The following is a 13137-nucleotide window of genomic DNA, read 5'->3' as shown; positions in this document are numbered from 1 at the left end:
GTAAATCCTTTTTTCTTATCCAAGGAACCGGTGTTGGACTTCGCCGGAGCTTTGGTGGTGGACTTGTTGGGATTTTTCTGGTCGAGTTTTCGGGAATAGTATCCATGGAGGCGGTTTTGAATTTCGCCGAGGTTGTGGAGATTGAGTTCGCCGGAGCGGTGGAGCTTGGAAGCTATATTTTATACTCTGTAAACAATGTATGTAGTTGGTTATTACTTAATAGTGAGATGATTGGGAACAGTGGCGTAGCCAGAGTAGGATAGCTCCTTCCAGCCGTCAATTACAGGCTTAGGTGTTCTCGAATCGGAAGGAGTGTTACGGGGCGTTCTCTAAAATACTTTCTTGGCCTTAAGGTGGCCAGAATTCTCGGCTTCAAAACCGTACGTGGGGCTTCCGCCTAGATATCATTAACGCGAGGTGTAGGATACCAGGCCGAGAAATGCAGACTAGAACTATAGAGTAGGCGAGGAGAACTGCTGATTCACCCACGTTGTGTGAGAGGGGGGCATTTCCCCCCCCCCCCCCCCAACAACTTTTTAAAATTTCATGTTAATCATTGAATAAATTTAATATGCCCCCATTGTTTTTAGCAAATATAGTCCTAATCCATTGACCAATTTACATATGCCCCCAACAAATAAATTCTCTGCATCCGCCCATGATTGGGAAGTAGAGGAGGCTTATGATTATGGGAGTATATATGCTGAGCTTGGTTGGAGGTGAAGCGTTTAAATGTCACAGAGGAGATGAAGTTATGAGTAGCTTTGATTGGAGGAAGAAGTTACTCAGACAATTTAATTCAACATTAAATTCTATAACTTTACACATTCACGGTTTAGGTGGATATTTTTATTTCTCAGGTTCGCAATTAAGAAGGGACGAAGACAGAGCACGAAGCGGTAATATCTTATTGGACTGAAAATTATGTCACATATTCAATTAAAAGAAACATGCCTCCATATGAAGTCATGATCGAACATAATTTGTCAAACTTCAATTTACAATAGAATGGAGGACACGTATCTTCTGTTTCCAAAGGAGGAACCTTCTTCTTTGAGGTGGCTTCATAGAAAGTGAAAGTTGTCAACTTTATTGTAATAGATTTGATAAACTAACATAACTGATGGATCAAAAAAAAACCGGTACAGTAGAATCAAAATCGCTTGATGAAGCAAAACACATGTATGAGTAGTAGCACATAAATAAACACAAAGAACAAAACGATTGTTTGTTTAATCTCTCCCTCATTCTTCAGGCAAATCAAGAAGTGCCGCCATTGGTATTTTAGCATCAATTTGGAAACCATCTCCTTCATCCATGGCTGTATCTTTGTTCTTCTTCCCATAATCTTCTTTGAAATCATAATCTCCGTCCATAAGATCCTCACCACCTGCTGCTTTCTTCGCCTTCTTCCTCTGCTTCTTCTCTGCTTTCTGCCTCTTTGTGTTAAGCATGCTCTCAGCTGCGTATAGCTTCCTGTTCTGCCTGCTCGCCTCGGACTTCAACTTTCCTATTTCTTCTTCCTCCTCTTCCCCTCCCATAGACTCATCACCATCATTGTCAAGACCAGCCTCTTCTTCTTTGGTCTGAGTCTTAGACCCATCCTGTGATAAGTAACAAATGTTAAACCATACCAAGTAAATGGAATCACGAGATAATCTATTAACCAACCAAACCAACCTCGATCATAGTTTCATCGAAACTGAGAGGACCACTGGAAGGAATCTCAACAGGGTTGAAGTCGCTAACAGTCTTCAAACTCCCAATGAAAGAGGACTCACCACTGTAAACCTCATCAATGTTGAACTCCTTAGCCAACTCCGTCACAATCTTTGACTCTGCGTGTTCACCTTGGTCCCTCTTTGGCGGCATTGTATAGAACGGAATCTTACCTGCACACAATTAATAAGTTTTCAAGATTCCATGTTTTATGACTGAACTAAAAGACAATAATGACCTCACCTTCATTCCAGTCATGCAACACAATCCTCGCAGCAGCTTCGATATCCACAAGACCACCCTTCTTAAGCTTCCCCCTTACAGTAGCCACTTTATAAAGAAAGTCATCAACCGCCTCGAAGCTCTGGATCTTGTACAGAGTCACCAGCAGTTGTGGTGAACAAAGCTTGAGTATCTCCTTCACTAGATTCCCCAACAAGGTTTCACAGTTAGATCACTGAGATTAATTTGAATATATTCAATCATTAATTAGCATAGTTTCCAATTTACCTGGACTAACTGGATCTTCCAACTTCTCGATTCTTTTACAATTGCGGAGAGCTATAGAAGCATCATTCGCTGAAGATTTGAGCATCACAACTCCAGGACAATCCAGCAGCTTCACGTTTTTGTCCAAGTGAACCTCTTGGAGAGACCTGGTTAGTCCAGGAGTGGCGCCGACGTTGACAACGTGAGCTCTCTTCAAACTGTTGATAAGACTACTCTTCCCTACGTTGGGTAGTCCAATAATACCAACTGTAATAGATTTTTTCAACTGCCGAAACACGAAACAACAGAGAAAGATTAATCCAAAACTGGATGATGCAACTCATTGAAAGCAAATTATGAGAAAGCAACCTCATGACTTCTCGAGTAGTTTTTCAGCAATTTGATAAGAGTGTCTGCTCCAAGACAATCACTCGTCTGCAAAAGATTACTTGGTTTCGACGCCTTAGAAGACTTCCAACCCAAGTTTGATCTCTGTTCCTGGGTGCTACATTTGAAGGCAACAGCTGGAAACTCTTCCCTAAGGTACTTAAGCCATTTCTCAGCAGCCTCTCGAGGAACAAGATCTGTAGTACAAAGAGAGACTATGAGTCTAATGATTGACAACAACAGCACGAGAGCAGAGAGCTTCTATAGAAAAAGCTTTACCAATCTTGTTGAGAAGCAACACTAGGTGCTTATTGGGACCAGCTTGCATCACCATCCTCTCCATGTCGGTACAACGCGTGCCGAGGGGATCACGAGCATCGAGAACCTCGAGAATGACGTCGGATAGTTCAATGACTTTCACAAGCTCCTTGTAGAAAGCCCTCTCCGAGTTATCTGTGAAACAAATAAACATATGTTACAAAGGTAGACTAAAATCACTTAAATATAAAATCAAAAAGCACAATAAAATTTCACCTCGAACATTGACAAGTCTAGTTGAGTCATCTCCACTCTTGGTCTCCTCATCCTCAAGCTTCCTCTTTTTAGCCTTAGTAAGAGAGATCAGAACACAAACATCACTTTACAATTAATTATTACAAGAAAACCAAACAGCAAGACACAAAAAAAGAACATGTCTTTAACCAAAAAAACTCAAGCTTTCACAATAAATCAAAACAAAGTTTGATACCTTTTCTTTGTGGGCCTCTTTCTTCTGTTCAATCACCTCCACAGCACTGGCGCGTCGAGCTTCTAAGGCCTTAAGCTCTTGTTCCTTGTAAGGCCAGTCATTGGGGATACCTGGGTCCTTCTCTGCTCTCGGCTTGCGGTTAAGGCCGAGCTTCTTAGCCTCCTTTGCCTTCTTCTTGTGGTGCTCCTTCACCTTTCTAAGGACCTTGTTCTTCTGCTTCAAGGTCACCCTCTTACTCTTGCTCTCTACAAAAAGGACGATCACAGCATCAAACAACTCAATAAAAAGACCTAGAGAGAAAATTCCAGAATCAATTGAGGGATTTTAGCTTACTTTTACCACACTTCGCCATCTCTGAGAGCGAAGCTTGAGAAGGTTTAGAAGAGAAGGGTTAAGGGAGATATCGGCGGCAATTAGGGTTTGCTGTTAAAAGGATTTGGATGACGACCCGACCCGACTCTGTTTGAGTCAATTAGGTCTGAAGTAGGCCTTGCATTTTACTCGGACCCGAAATGACCGGAGCCAAACCGAAACCGGACCCGATAGAATCTGAACCGATAAATTTTAAATATCTTATCGGATCTGGTTCCAAAAAACCCGACAAGACCCAACTCAAACCCGACCGAATCCGACTCGAAAATCCAAATGCTCAGATTTAATCTGAAAGTTGGATAAGCAAGTTCGGTTGAACATAAATTTTACCGAATCAATCTAAAATAAAACTTGGTTTGATATTCGGTTAGTTTAGCTTTTAAAAAAATTACTGAAAATTTTGATTCATGTCTGATTTAAATTTAGTTTTATTAAAATTTAGAATTAGTTCGATTTGATTCAGTAAACATTTTAAAAGTTAGAGTTTTGATTAACCAGTTATTATATTTTTTAAAAAAAAGGTAAAAATTATATTCAAAAAATACCAAAATTTTTAACCAAACTAACAAAATTTACTAAAAAAAATTTTAGCTCGGTCCAGAGAAAAATATTCCAAGCGTAGAGAGTCAACAACTAAAACAAAGAAATAAAAAATAATTGGGGTGAGAGAGGCTCGAACTCTCGACCTCAGGATTACTCAGATAGCTATGAGACCTACGCGCTAGCCAACTGCGCCACCACCCCGATGTTGAAGTCTTTTGCATTGAAAAGAATAGAATAAGTCATCGTCTATTGTTGCTGCTGAAAGACTGAGACTTGATCCGCCGGCTCGAAGCTGGCGGTTAAACCCTTGTAAAATCTTCAGATTCCTGAAACTCGTTGACCATAGAAGATTGAAGCCAAGAATGTCTAGCAGCAGAAGCCTCAATTTGAAGAAAATTTCGTGGCTTTCTTCTCGGATCGTCTCAGGTTAGGAACTTTGATCTTCAGAGCTGTCTGGGTTTTCACTAATTCAAGCGTGCGTTTTTCTTAAAGATTCTTTGTTCACTAGGCAATATTCACCGGGGGTATCGGCGACCCGTTGCTACTTGTTTAGCTCCTTCATCCGGTGGAGACAGGAACATTGTGTCGAACACATTGGTCGGAACTCGCGGGTGGGTTTAATTCGATTTGATCTGCTTTCGATAAATGTATCGTCTTTTCGATTCTGTGTTCATTTTGATAATCAGTGTTCAGATTTGCGTCGGTGAAACGAGTGTCTCGAGCTTCTTCTTCTCCACATGCTGATTTGCTCTCTTATGTTAGAGCTTCACTTGATAAGCTTGAAGGTACTTATTGTTTTGTAACATCTCTTTGTGTTGGTTGTAAACAAAGTTCTGAACTTTGAACTCTTTAGGTCCTTCCCATCATTGGTTGAATCGTGACACTGAGAATAAACAGCTTTTCAAGGAGAAAGGGACTTACGTAGTTCTTGTTGGCGATTTGCTTAATGGAGATCCGAGTTGTTTCTTTGAGAAACTCAAGTTGCTTCAGCAGAGGTTTAAGCATGTTCCTTTGTTCACAATCATGGCAACTAAACAGGGATTTTTGGCTGAGTTCTCTGTGATTCTTGTAAAGTCTCCTGGAGTCTGTTTCATGGGCATTCACTTCAGTGATCAAGCTAGAATCACCGATGATCGAGCTGCTTTAGCTGAGTTGATTGTTAAGGAATATCTTACTTTTCCTGTACTGCTTTCTGAGAAAGAGTTTCCTAAGGTAACATATCGTATCTCCAAGAACGATTCATTTGTTGTATATTATTCTCCCAAGTTATAAGCTTATTTGTCGATTTGAATTGAATGTTTTTGCTAATTGTTTTAGTCAAGTGGAGAAGAAGTACGCTACTTCGTGTTTAGAGATTTTAAGAACCCTTTAATCTACCAAGACAAGGATCTGGATATTGCTTCTGTAGCTAAAGGTATGCCTACATCACTAACAAATGTTCTCTAGCAATGCTTCATAAGCTATTGAATAGTCTTTGCTTCATACCTTCAAGAAGGCGAAAGCATCTAATGGTTCTGTTGTTTTGTGTGCTTGATTGCGTATTCTGGTTTCTTCTTCTTGTGCTTTTGATGCAGCTCTTGACAGCCTCAGTCAAGATACTGAGAAATCAAAGTCCGTCAAACTTTTCACCAACACTTGGTCAAAACAGGCTGATGCTATCAAGGAACCACACTTCTCTTCTTTCCTGCAAGATTTGTTTCTTTACTTTCCAGGTATAGTTCTTCAACCTTCTCTTCTTATCTTTCATGCTACTCTCTAAGTACTCTTAGTGTTTGACATTCTCCATAACAGGTTGCATCTCTGCAGACGAAGCTGGAGATTGTCTGTTTCTTTCTGATAGCAACCATCATCGTATTATCATATCCACTAGTACTGGGGAGATTTTAGACAGCGTAAGCGAACTAGATCACATTTGGGAAAGTCTTAAGTTACTTTTAGAGAAAAAAGGTTCATGTGGAGCTAAACTTCAAGACATGTTTCTATTTCAGATTGGTTGTTTCCCAGGTTTTGAGGATGGAGAATTCGAATCAGCAAAGATGCTACGTCCTGCAGCGACCCTGTATGACGAAGAAGATGATTGCCTTTACATTGTAGATTCTGAGGTATTATGACTCCTACAAGAAGTTGTGATCACTCAATATATTCTTGTTAAGATTGTTTTTTAATCTCTTTGTTTCTTTAACTCTTTAAGAATCATGCCATTAGAAGAGCAAATATAAAGACGCGGGTCCTGGAAACGGTATATCCAAAGGTTATCAAGAAGAGTGTTGGCTTATGGTCTTGGATAATGGAGAAAATAGGTTTTGAAAAAGATGAAGAAACAACAGTTGATGCTGATGCTAAATCAGAAGAGTCTGATGCTCCCTCCCTGATGTTTCCATGGAATATACTTAAACGTGATGATGATAGTCTTGTAGTCATTAACAAAAGGTAAAGTGGTTGCTTGATACATCAGAGAAAGCTCATTTTTTTTTACTTTCTCTTGGTACCTGATAGGTTTGTCTTGTTTTCTTCAGCTTTTCAAAGTTGTGGATAATAAATTTAGCTTCTGGAGAGATCGAAGAAGTTGTGGAAGGTTCATATATAACAACCATCTTATGGTACTGCGTGTTCATCTATTTTATCTGACATATATATTATTTTATCAAAATCTCTGAAGGGTTCCAGGGGATAATGGAGATCTATGGGGAATTGATCACGGAGAAGCTATCGCTATTGAAACATTTGCCTTCTACTTGGTTGCAACAGCAAACTAAGGCTATCACCTCATGCAAGGAGCAGCCAAGTGCTGCTCTTTTGTCTTCTTTCTCTGAATTTGGAGACGACATTGTCATGACAGATACAGGTAAAACAAGTGCAATTCTCCCTGTTTCATCTCTATGCATCAGCTTATGTGTATCTCTCTTACATATGAAGCTGGTCAGAGGGTGTTGAAGCTAAATAGAGAATCTGGAGCATGCTCTAGCATACAGTTTTCAAATATTGGGATCCTTGGGTTGCCGTATTGGTTGTCCACTCCACTGGAGAGAGTTTTCAATCTGTTAGTGAATCTTTTTCCATTAATTAAGAGCACTATTCTTGTTCTAAAGCTTACTTAACTGATGTTGTGGTCTTTTGGGTTAAAACAAAACAGAGCTAACGGAGTACAAGAAGCACACATCAGCCATACTCATCAACTCCGGTTATTACCAGGCGAGACAAACCCTTAATGGTTTTGACATTAGCTGCAGCATGGTTTGACTTAATGTGTTTGACTTAACAGGTAAAATTAGCATACGGTTGAGCATAGAGATCCCTCAGTGCACAGAGCTTGTTGAACCGTTACAAGAAAGCTGCATCTGGCGACAGGCAAGAGGCTCAATCACCGAAGTCTCAAATGCTGGAAGTGCAGTGGAACCAGCTGAAAAGGTCTAAAGAGAATTACATTCCCTTTTACTCCGGTTTAGTTCAGATGTGGCTCAAGGAGTTTTGTTTGCATGACTTGCAGGTTGGAGTCTCACAACAATGGTACGATGAATTAGACAACCTCGCCAAAGAAATAGTCAACCCTGAATTAGCTGAGGAAGATGAAAAAGAGCAAGAAGAAGATATCTCTGAGGTCAGTGAAGATGATGGACGGATACACATCGATTGCTCTGTCAATACAAGTCCTGGCACAAGCGAGGTAACGCCTAGAATCTTCTCTCAAGTCTCCTATACCGTGGTTTTAAGCATCCAATTTGGTTTTGTGCAGCTTATTGTTTATGCAGCTTTGTATCTAAGACTTGCAAAGAACGAAGAGACACAAGGTGCGAGCCAGGAAGAGCTGGCGAGAAGAATAGCAGACGTTTTAAATCCAGCAAGGAACATGACGACTATGGATGAAGATTTGTTTGTGAAAGTGTTGTTGAAGTCAAAGAGAGAAGTGAGAGACATTGTCTTCTTGAAGCCGGTGCATGTGCGTATAAAGTTTGACACGTTGGATCACCCAAAAGCTGATAACTCGAGAGACATTATCTTGACGGATTCTTCGGCTCAGATCGATGTCACTCTTTGATGACGATAGAGCCGTGCGTGCAAACAATGCTATTTTCTCTTACACATAGTGGCATTACAAGGTAAACAATATTATTAGTCGGCCCAGTTTTATGTAATGGGGTCACAATCACAAATTATTCAAATAATCCTAATGGATATTGTATCAATCTCAATCGTATTTGCAAGAAGGTTGTTGACTTGATTTTGTAACAAAAGAGTCGGAAGATAATTCATCATCATTTCTATGTCTCCTCTGTTTAATCTCAATTTTAAAAGAGTTTTTGGGAATAATAATGTTACAATAATTCGCATTTTTTATTTTTAAAATACGTTAGTTCGTGCAACCATCAACATTACATCCAACCTTTTTGTTGCATTATTCACTTCATGGTCTCCATGTCATTCTTCGTCTTCTTTATTCGTTTTAAAATCTCCAAAGCATATTTCTTAGAGGAATGTGAGGCACACAAACATGAGAGCAACGAGATATGGACCCCCATTTATTACATTAATTAAACAAATAGTTTAGTTTGTCTATATTAAGAGAAATTCAGAAACCTAAACCTGAAAAATCCAATTTTCAAGGAGTCTCTTCAGCGCTTCGGATCCCGACGGTTTTGGTGTTGATTTTGTTTTTCTTGACCTGGGTTTTGTGTTTCAAAAAAAAGAAAAAAAAAAGGTGAAGATAGAGGGAAAACCCTAACGGGGGTTTCTTGGGGAAGGAGCAACCATTGTTTATGAAGGATTCCAAGGTTAATTTGCTTTCCACATTTTAATTTCTAGATTATTATGTATTTATCTGAATATATAATTCTTTTCTTTTTGTCAATGCAGGCATTTATTGATCTTTAATAACAAGAAGAAAAGAAGAAAGAGAGATCAAAGGTTGCTTGAGAAAGGGTTCATCTCATCGTAAAGGAGTTAAGAGAAGATGAATTGCTTTTCTTGCTTTTATTTCCATGAAAAGAAAAAAACTCCCAAAGATTCAGATAACAGCCGCCGGAGAAATGGCGAGTTGACCGGTAGAGACAACAACAAAACACACCCTGGTGAGCTCAGCAAAAAATCTATACAAAATTTTCAAATATTTCAAATGTTTATATATTAGGGTTTTTATGAGTCTGGATGTTAATTTGGTCCTTGCAGAGATTCCAGACAAGACTGGAAATGAGCAGAACAAGAACAATGATGCAGAAAAAGAAATGACCAACAACATTGCTGCTCAGACATTCACCTTCAGGGAGCTAGCTACTGCCACCAAGAATTTCAGACAAGAATGTTTGATCGGTGAAGGCGGCTTTGGTAGGGTTTACAAGGGCAAACTCGAAAAATGTGGCAAGGTTAGTACTAATGTTTCTCGAGCTTGATTTCTTGATAGTTTAACTAGTTTACCTAAAACGTCCATATATACTTATTGTATTAATATCAATTTAATTGAAACCTGAATAAGTTAATCTTTGTTGAATCTTGTTACATGAATTGATACAACAAGTGACTCAAGAATTTGCTAATGGTCGTTTTGGATTCAGATTGTGGCTGTGAAGCAATTAGATAGAAATGGTCTACAAGGAAACAAAGAGTTTATCGTAGAAGTGTTGATGTTAAGTCTTTTGCATCACAAACATCTCGTGAATCTCATTGGTTATTGTGCTGATGGAGATCAAAGACTTCTTGTCTATGAGTACATGTCTCGTGGTTCACTTGAAGATCATCTCCTCGGTAAAAAAAACTACAAACCCTAAAGATCGATATTCACTCTATTTTATTTGATTAGTTCCCAATATTTTATTGAAATGGTTACAGACCTAACACCTGACCAAGTACCGTTGGATTGGGACACAAGGATCAGAATCGCGCTAGGAGCCGCGATGGGTCTTGAATACTTGCATGACAAGGCAGATCCTCCGGTGATCTATAGAGATCTCAAGGCAGCTAATATCCTTTTGGACAGTGACTTCAACGCCAAGTTATCAGATTTTGGGCTAGCGAAGCTAGGTCCTGTCGGAGACAAACAACATGTGTCTTCAAGAGTTATGGGAACTTACGGGTACTGTGCTCCAGAGTATCAGAGAACCGGTCAGTTAACCATTAAATCAGATGTTTACAGCTTCGGAGTTGTGTTGTTGGAACTGATAACTGGACGAAGAGTTATTGATACGACCAGACCCAAAGATGAACAGAACCTAGTGACTTGGGTGAGTTTCTCTTGTTTTCACCCAAAATTTATTAGAGGTTATATACATAGACATAGGTTTATTATGATTTTTTAATAATCTTTTAATTAAATGTTAACCGGTCTTGCTTAACATCAAAGTTCTTGTTGTGTGTTTTAGGCACAACCGGTGTTCAAAGAACCGAGTAGATTCCCGGAGTTAGCGGATCCAAGTCTTGAAGGAGTGTTCCCGGAGAAAGCACTTAACCAGGCAGTGGCTGTCGCTGCAATGTGTTTACAGGAAGAGGACACGGTACGGCCACTCATGAGCGACGTTGTGACCGCTCTCGGTTTCTTGGGAACTGCTCCTGATGGCTCTATCTCTGTTCCACGATACGACGACGTTTCCCCTCCTCAGCCGCCGGGTGAAACATCCCGTGAGGATCCTGCGGCGGCTGAGGAACGGGAGAGAGCCGTGGCGGAGGCAATGGAGTGGGGAGTAGCTTCAAGGGCGCATTCTCGGAACCCAAGTGCAGCACAGTCCCTAAATCCAAGTTCTGCACAGTCCCGGAACCCAAGTGCAGCACATTCCAGGAACCCAAGTGCTTCTTGATTATAAAACTTTTACATCTTTTTGTCTTCTTGATTTGGTTGTTTTTCTTTCTTTTTTTTTTTTTGGCCTTTTGTTTTTGAAGTTTCAGAGAATAGTGATAGAAGTATGTTCTGTTTTGTTTGAATGTATATATTGCAGCTGGGTTTTTATAGCTCGAGACTGCAAATTTCATGGATTATACTCTTGGCTGCACGTTGATAGACGGAATAAATCGACCGCATCATAGGAAGCTGGGTCGAGGTGTTTCAAATTTGTCAGATCATGAGGGAATGATCATTTTTACATCTTTTTGTTTTCTTGATTTGGTTGTTTTGGTCTGTTACAGAGTAAATCATTAGAGCAAATCCGACTCTATAATATAGTTATTCTATTTTAAAGTAGAATATAGAAAAAAGTATAGAAGATTATAGGAGATGCTCTAAACAAAAATCATTTAAACGACTTCTCATTTAATATATAGGAGGAGTGTTGCATAGGAAGATATATGTAAACCAAAGGCAGAGAGAGATGACTTGGTATCAAATGTATGATAGATTTGTCTAGGGTATTCCCCTTGATCCTAACCGGAGGTTGCTTACAAACTTAGGTTCACTTTGGGTTGTATGGATCCGGAAAACTCTCACAAGTCAGTAATAAATCTGATGGTTCATGGAAATGGTTCAAACTTCTCAAGCTTCAACAGCAGGCACTGATTATGAATTTCTGCGTTCTCAGATTCATAATTGTAAAAATATTCTGTTTTTGTTTAATGATTGATTGAATATGGTAATTGATTGATGTAACAAGATCATTCAGTACTCAAGTTCTTGGCATCAATCGGCAGCAAAACTTCCCATAAATACATTTTCTCTTTTGTGATATTTAATCTTTCCAAATTTTCTATAGTAAACGAATTTTCTTTTGTTATAAAATAATTTTAACATTTAAACCTAATATTAAAAATGAAATATTTGAATGTTTATTTGTACTAATAATATGTGTTTATTTAATTAATATAATACTTTAGAATAATAACTAAAGACGAAATACATAAAATTGATATGAAAACAACTAAATGGTGTTCAACTGCAAGATTATGAACAAAACCATTATTAAATTTTTTTATTATCAACTCCTTTAATAAATAATACACAATTATTTCAACAACCAGTTATAAAATAACATAATTGTAGCTTGTTCGTTAAAAGTTATCAAATTCATATAAGATAAAATGCTAAATGTACAAATAGAAATAGTTATCGAAGTTTACCGTTACGATCATATGACCAGAAACCTACTTGTTTTACAGTTCTACTAGGTGATTTTCCCGCATGCACGGGTATAAATATTAATAAAGTAAATACATTATAAAAATTTATGATTTTTTTTTTAATTTTTAATCATTCTGTTATTTATATTGTAATAAATATGCAAGGTTTATTTTAAATAAAATTATGTTATTTAATTAGACATATAATTTTAGATATATAATATCTCGACTCTTTGGTTACTATTTGTATAATTTTGGATATAGAATATCTCTATTGTTTGGTTATTATTTGGATATATTAGATAACATTTAATTTTTTGATTCAATATTTTTTGTTATACAAATTAAAATTTTGATTAATTTTGTTATTTTCATGTAGTTTGATTCTAGTCTTACATTTGTAAATATATTTTAGCAAGATTAAGTATAATTTAATATATGTTGTTTTGAAATCTTATGCATATATATAAGTTATACAAAATACTGAATTGTAATAGTTGGTTAGTATATTTATAAAATTATTTGAAAATTTCATAATTTAATAATATGTTCAATTTTTTATAATTTATTCGTATAAAAGTATTACTATATATATATATATATTATTTTTATTCAATGTTTGACTTTGTATAAAAACTTTTGGATTGGTCTAGTTATTCATTTTGTGGGTATAATGTATTACATATATTCCGTTAAATTAAAGTATAATTATTTATAATCTAATTCAACCAAATCGTATTAACTATATTCATTTTATTAGTTTATCGTTCTTCATTTTAGATATGTTAATATATTTTTTATTTTTTAGTAATTTGGTATATTTTAATTTGCAAAAATAAAATAATAAA

At 37.5% G+C, this 13137-nt stretch overlaps 3 protein-coding genes and 1 non-coding gene across 4 annotated transcripts; 2 read left to right on the top strand and 2 right to left on the bottom strand.

The window, feature by feature from the left end:
• Window positions 1-1148: 1148 nt before the first annotated feature.
• Window positions 1149-3829, bottom strand: LOC106411224 (guanine nucleotide-binding protein-like NSN1). The gene is made up of 9 exons (XM_013851937.3): window positions 3677-3829; window positions 3344-3588; window positions 3130-3202; window positions 2875-3048; window positions 2578-2792; window positions 2230-2494; window positions 1963-2142; window positions 1681-1892; window positions 1149-1604 (listed from the first exon to the last, which is right to left on the bottom strand). Exons 1-9 carry the CDS (start codon window positions 3693-3695, stop codon window positions 1245-1247), a joined length of 1743 nt encoding a protein of 580 aa, XP_013707391.1. The 5' UTR covers window positions 3696-3829; the 3' UTR covers window positions 1149-1244.
• Window positions 3830-4373: 544 nt separating this feature from the next.
• On the bottom strand, window positions 4374-4459 carry TRNAM-CAU. The gene is given in 2 exon segments: window positions 4374-4409; window positions 4422-4459. It is a non-coding gene; the product is annotated as a tRNA-Met (tRNA).
• Window positions 4456-8524, top strand: LOC106407530. Its single transcript, XM_048759385.1, has 17 exons — window positions 4456-4684; window positions 4767-4869; window positions 4952-5043; window positions 5112-5254; window positions 5333-5470; window positions 5576-5672; window positions 5833-5970; window positions 6050-6150; window positions 6247-6360; window positions 6450-6688; window positions 6775-6833; window positions 6918-7103; window positions 7175-7298; window positions 7392-7450; window positions 7521-7666; window positions 7746-7922; window positions 7992-8524. Exons 1-17 carry the CDS (start codon window positions 4621-4623, stop codon window positions 8292-8294), a joined length of 2283 nt encoding a protein of 760 aa, XP_048615342.1. The 5' UTR covers window positions 4456-4620; the 3' UTR covers window positions 8295-8524.
• A 120-nt stretch (window positions 8525-8644) lies between these two features.
• Window positions 8645-12691, top strand: LOC106409866 (probable serine/threonine-protein kinase PBL26). The gene is made up of 6 exons (XM_013850417.3): window positions 8645-9027; window positions 9110-9324; window positions 9422-9615; window positions 9805-9994; window positions 10079-10470; window positions 10609-12691. The coding sequence occupies exons 2-6, from the start codon at window positions 9207-9209 to the stop codon at window positions 11038-11040; spliced, it is 1326 nt and encodes a 441-aa protein (XP_013705871.2). The 5' UTR covers window positions 8645-9027; window positions 9110-9206; the 3' UTR covers window positions 11041-12691.
• The last annotated feature ends 446 nt before the right edge of the window (window positions 12692-13137 follow it).

The sequence above is a fragment of the Brassica napus genome, chromosome C5 (assembly GCF_020379485.1).
Source record: "Brassica napus cultivar Da-Ae chromosome C5, Da-Ae, whole genome shotgun sequence".
In the NCBI taxonomy this organism is placed as follows: domain Eukaryota; kingdom Viridiplantae; phylum Streptophyta; class Magnoliopsida; order Brassicales; family Brassicaceae; genus Brassica; species Brassica napus.
This window is presented reverse-complemented; position numbering and strand designations above follow the sequence as displayed.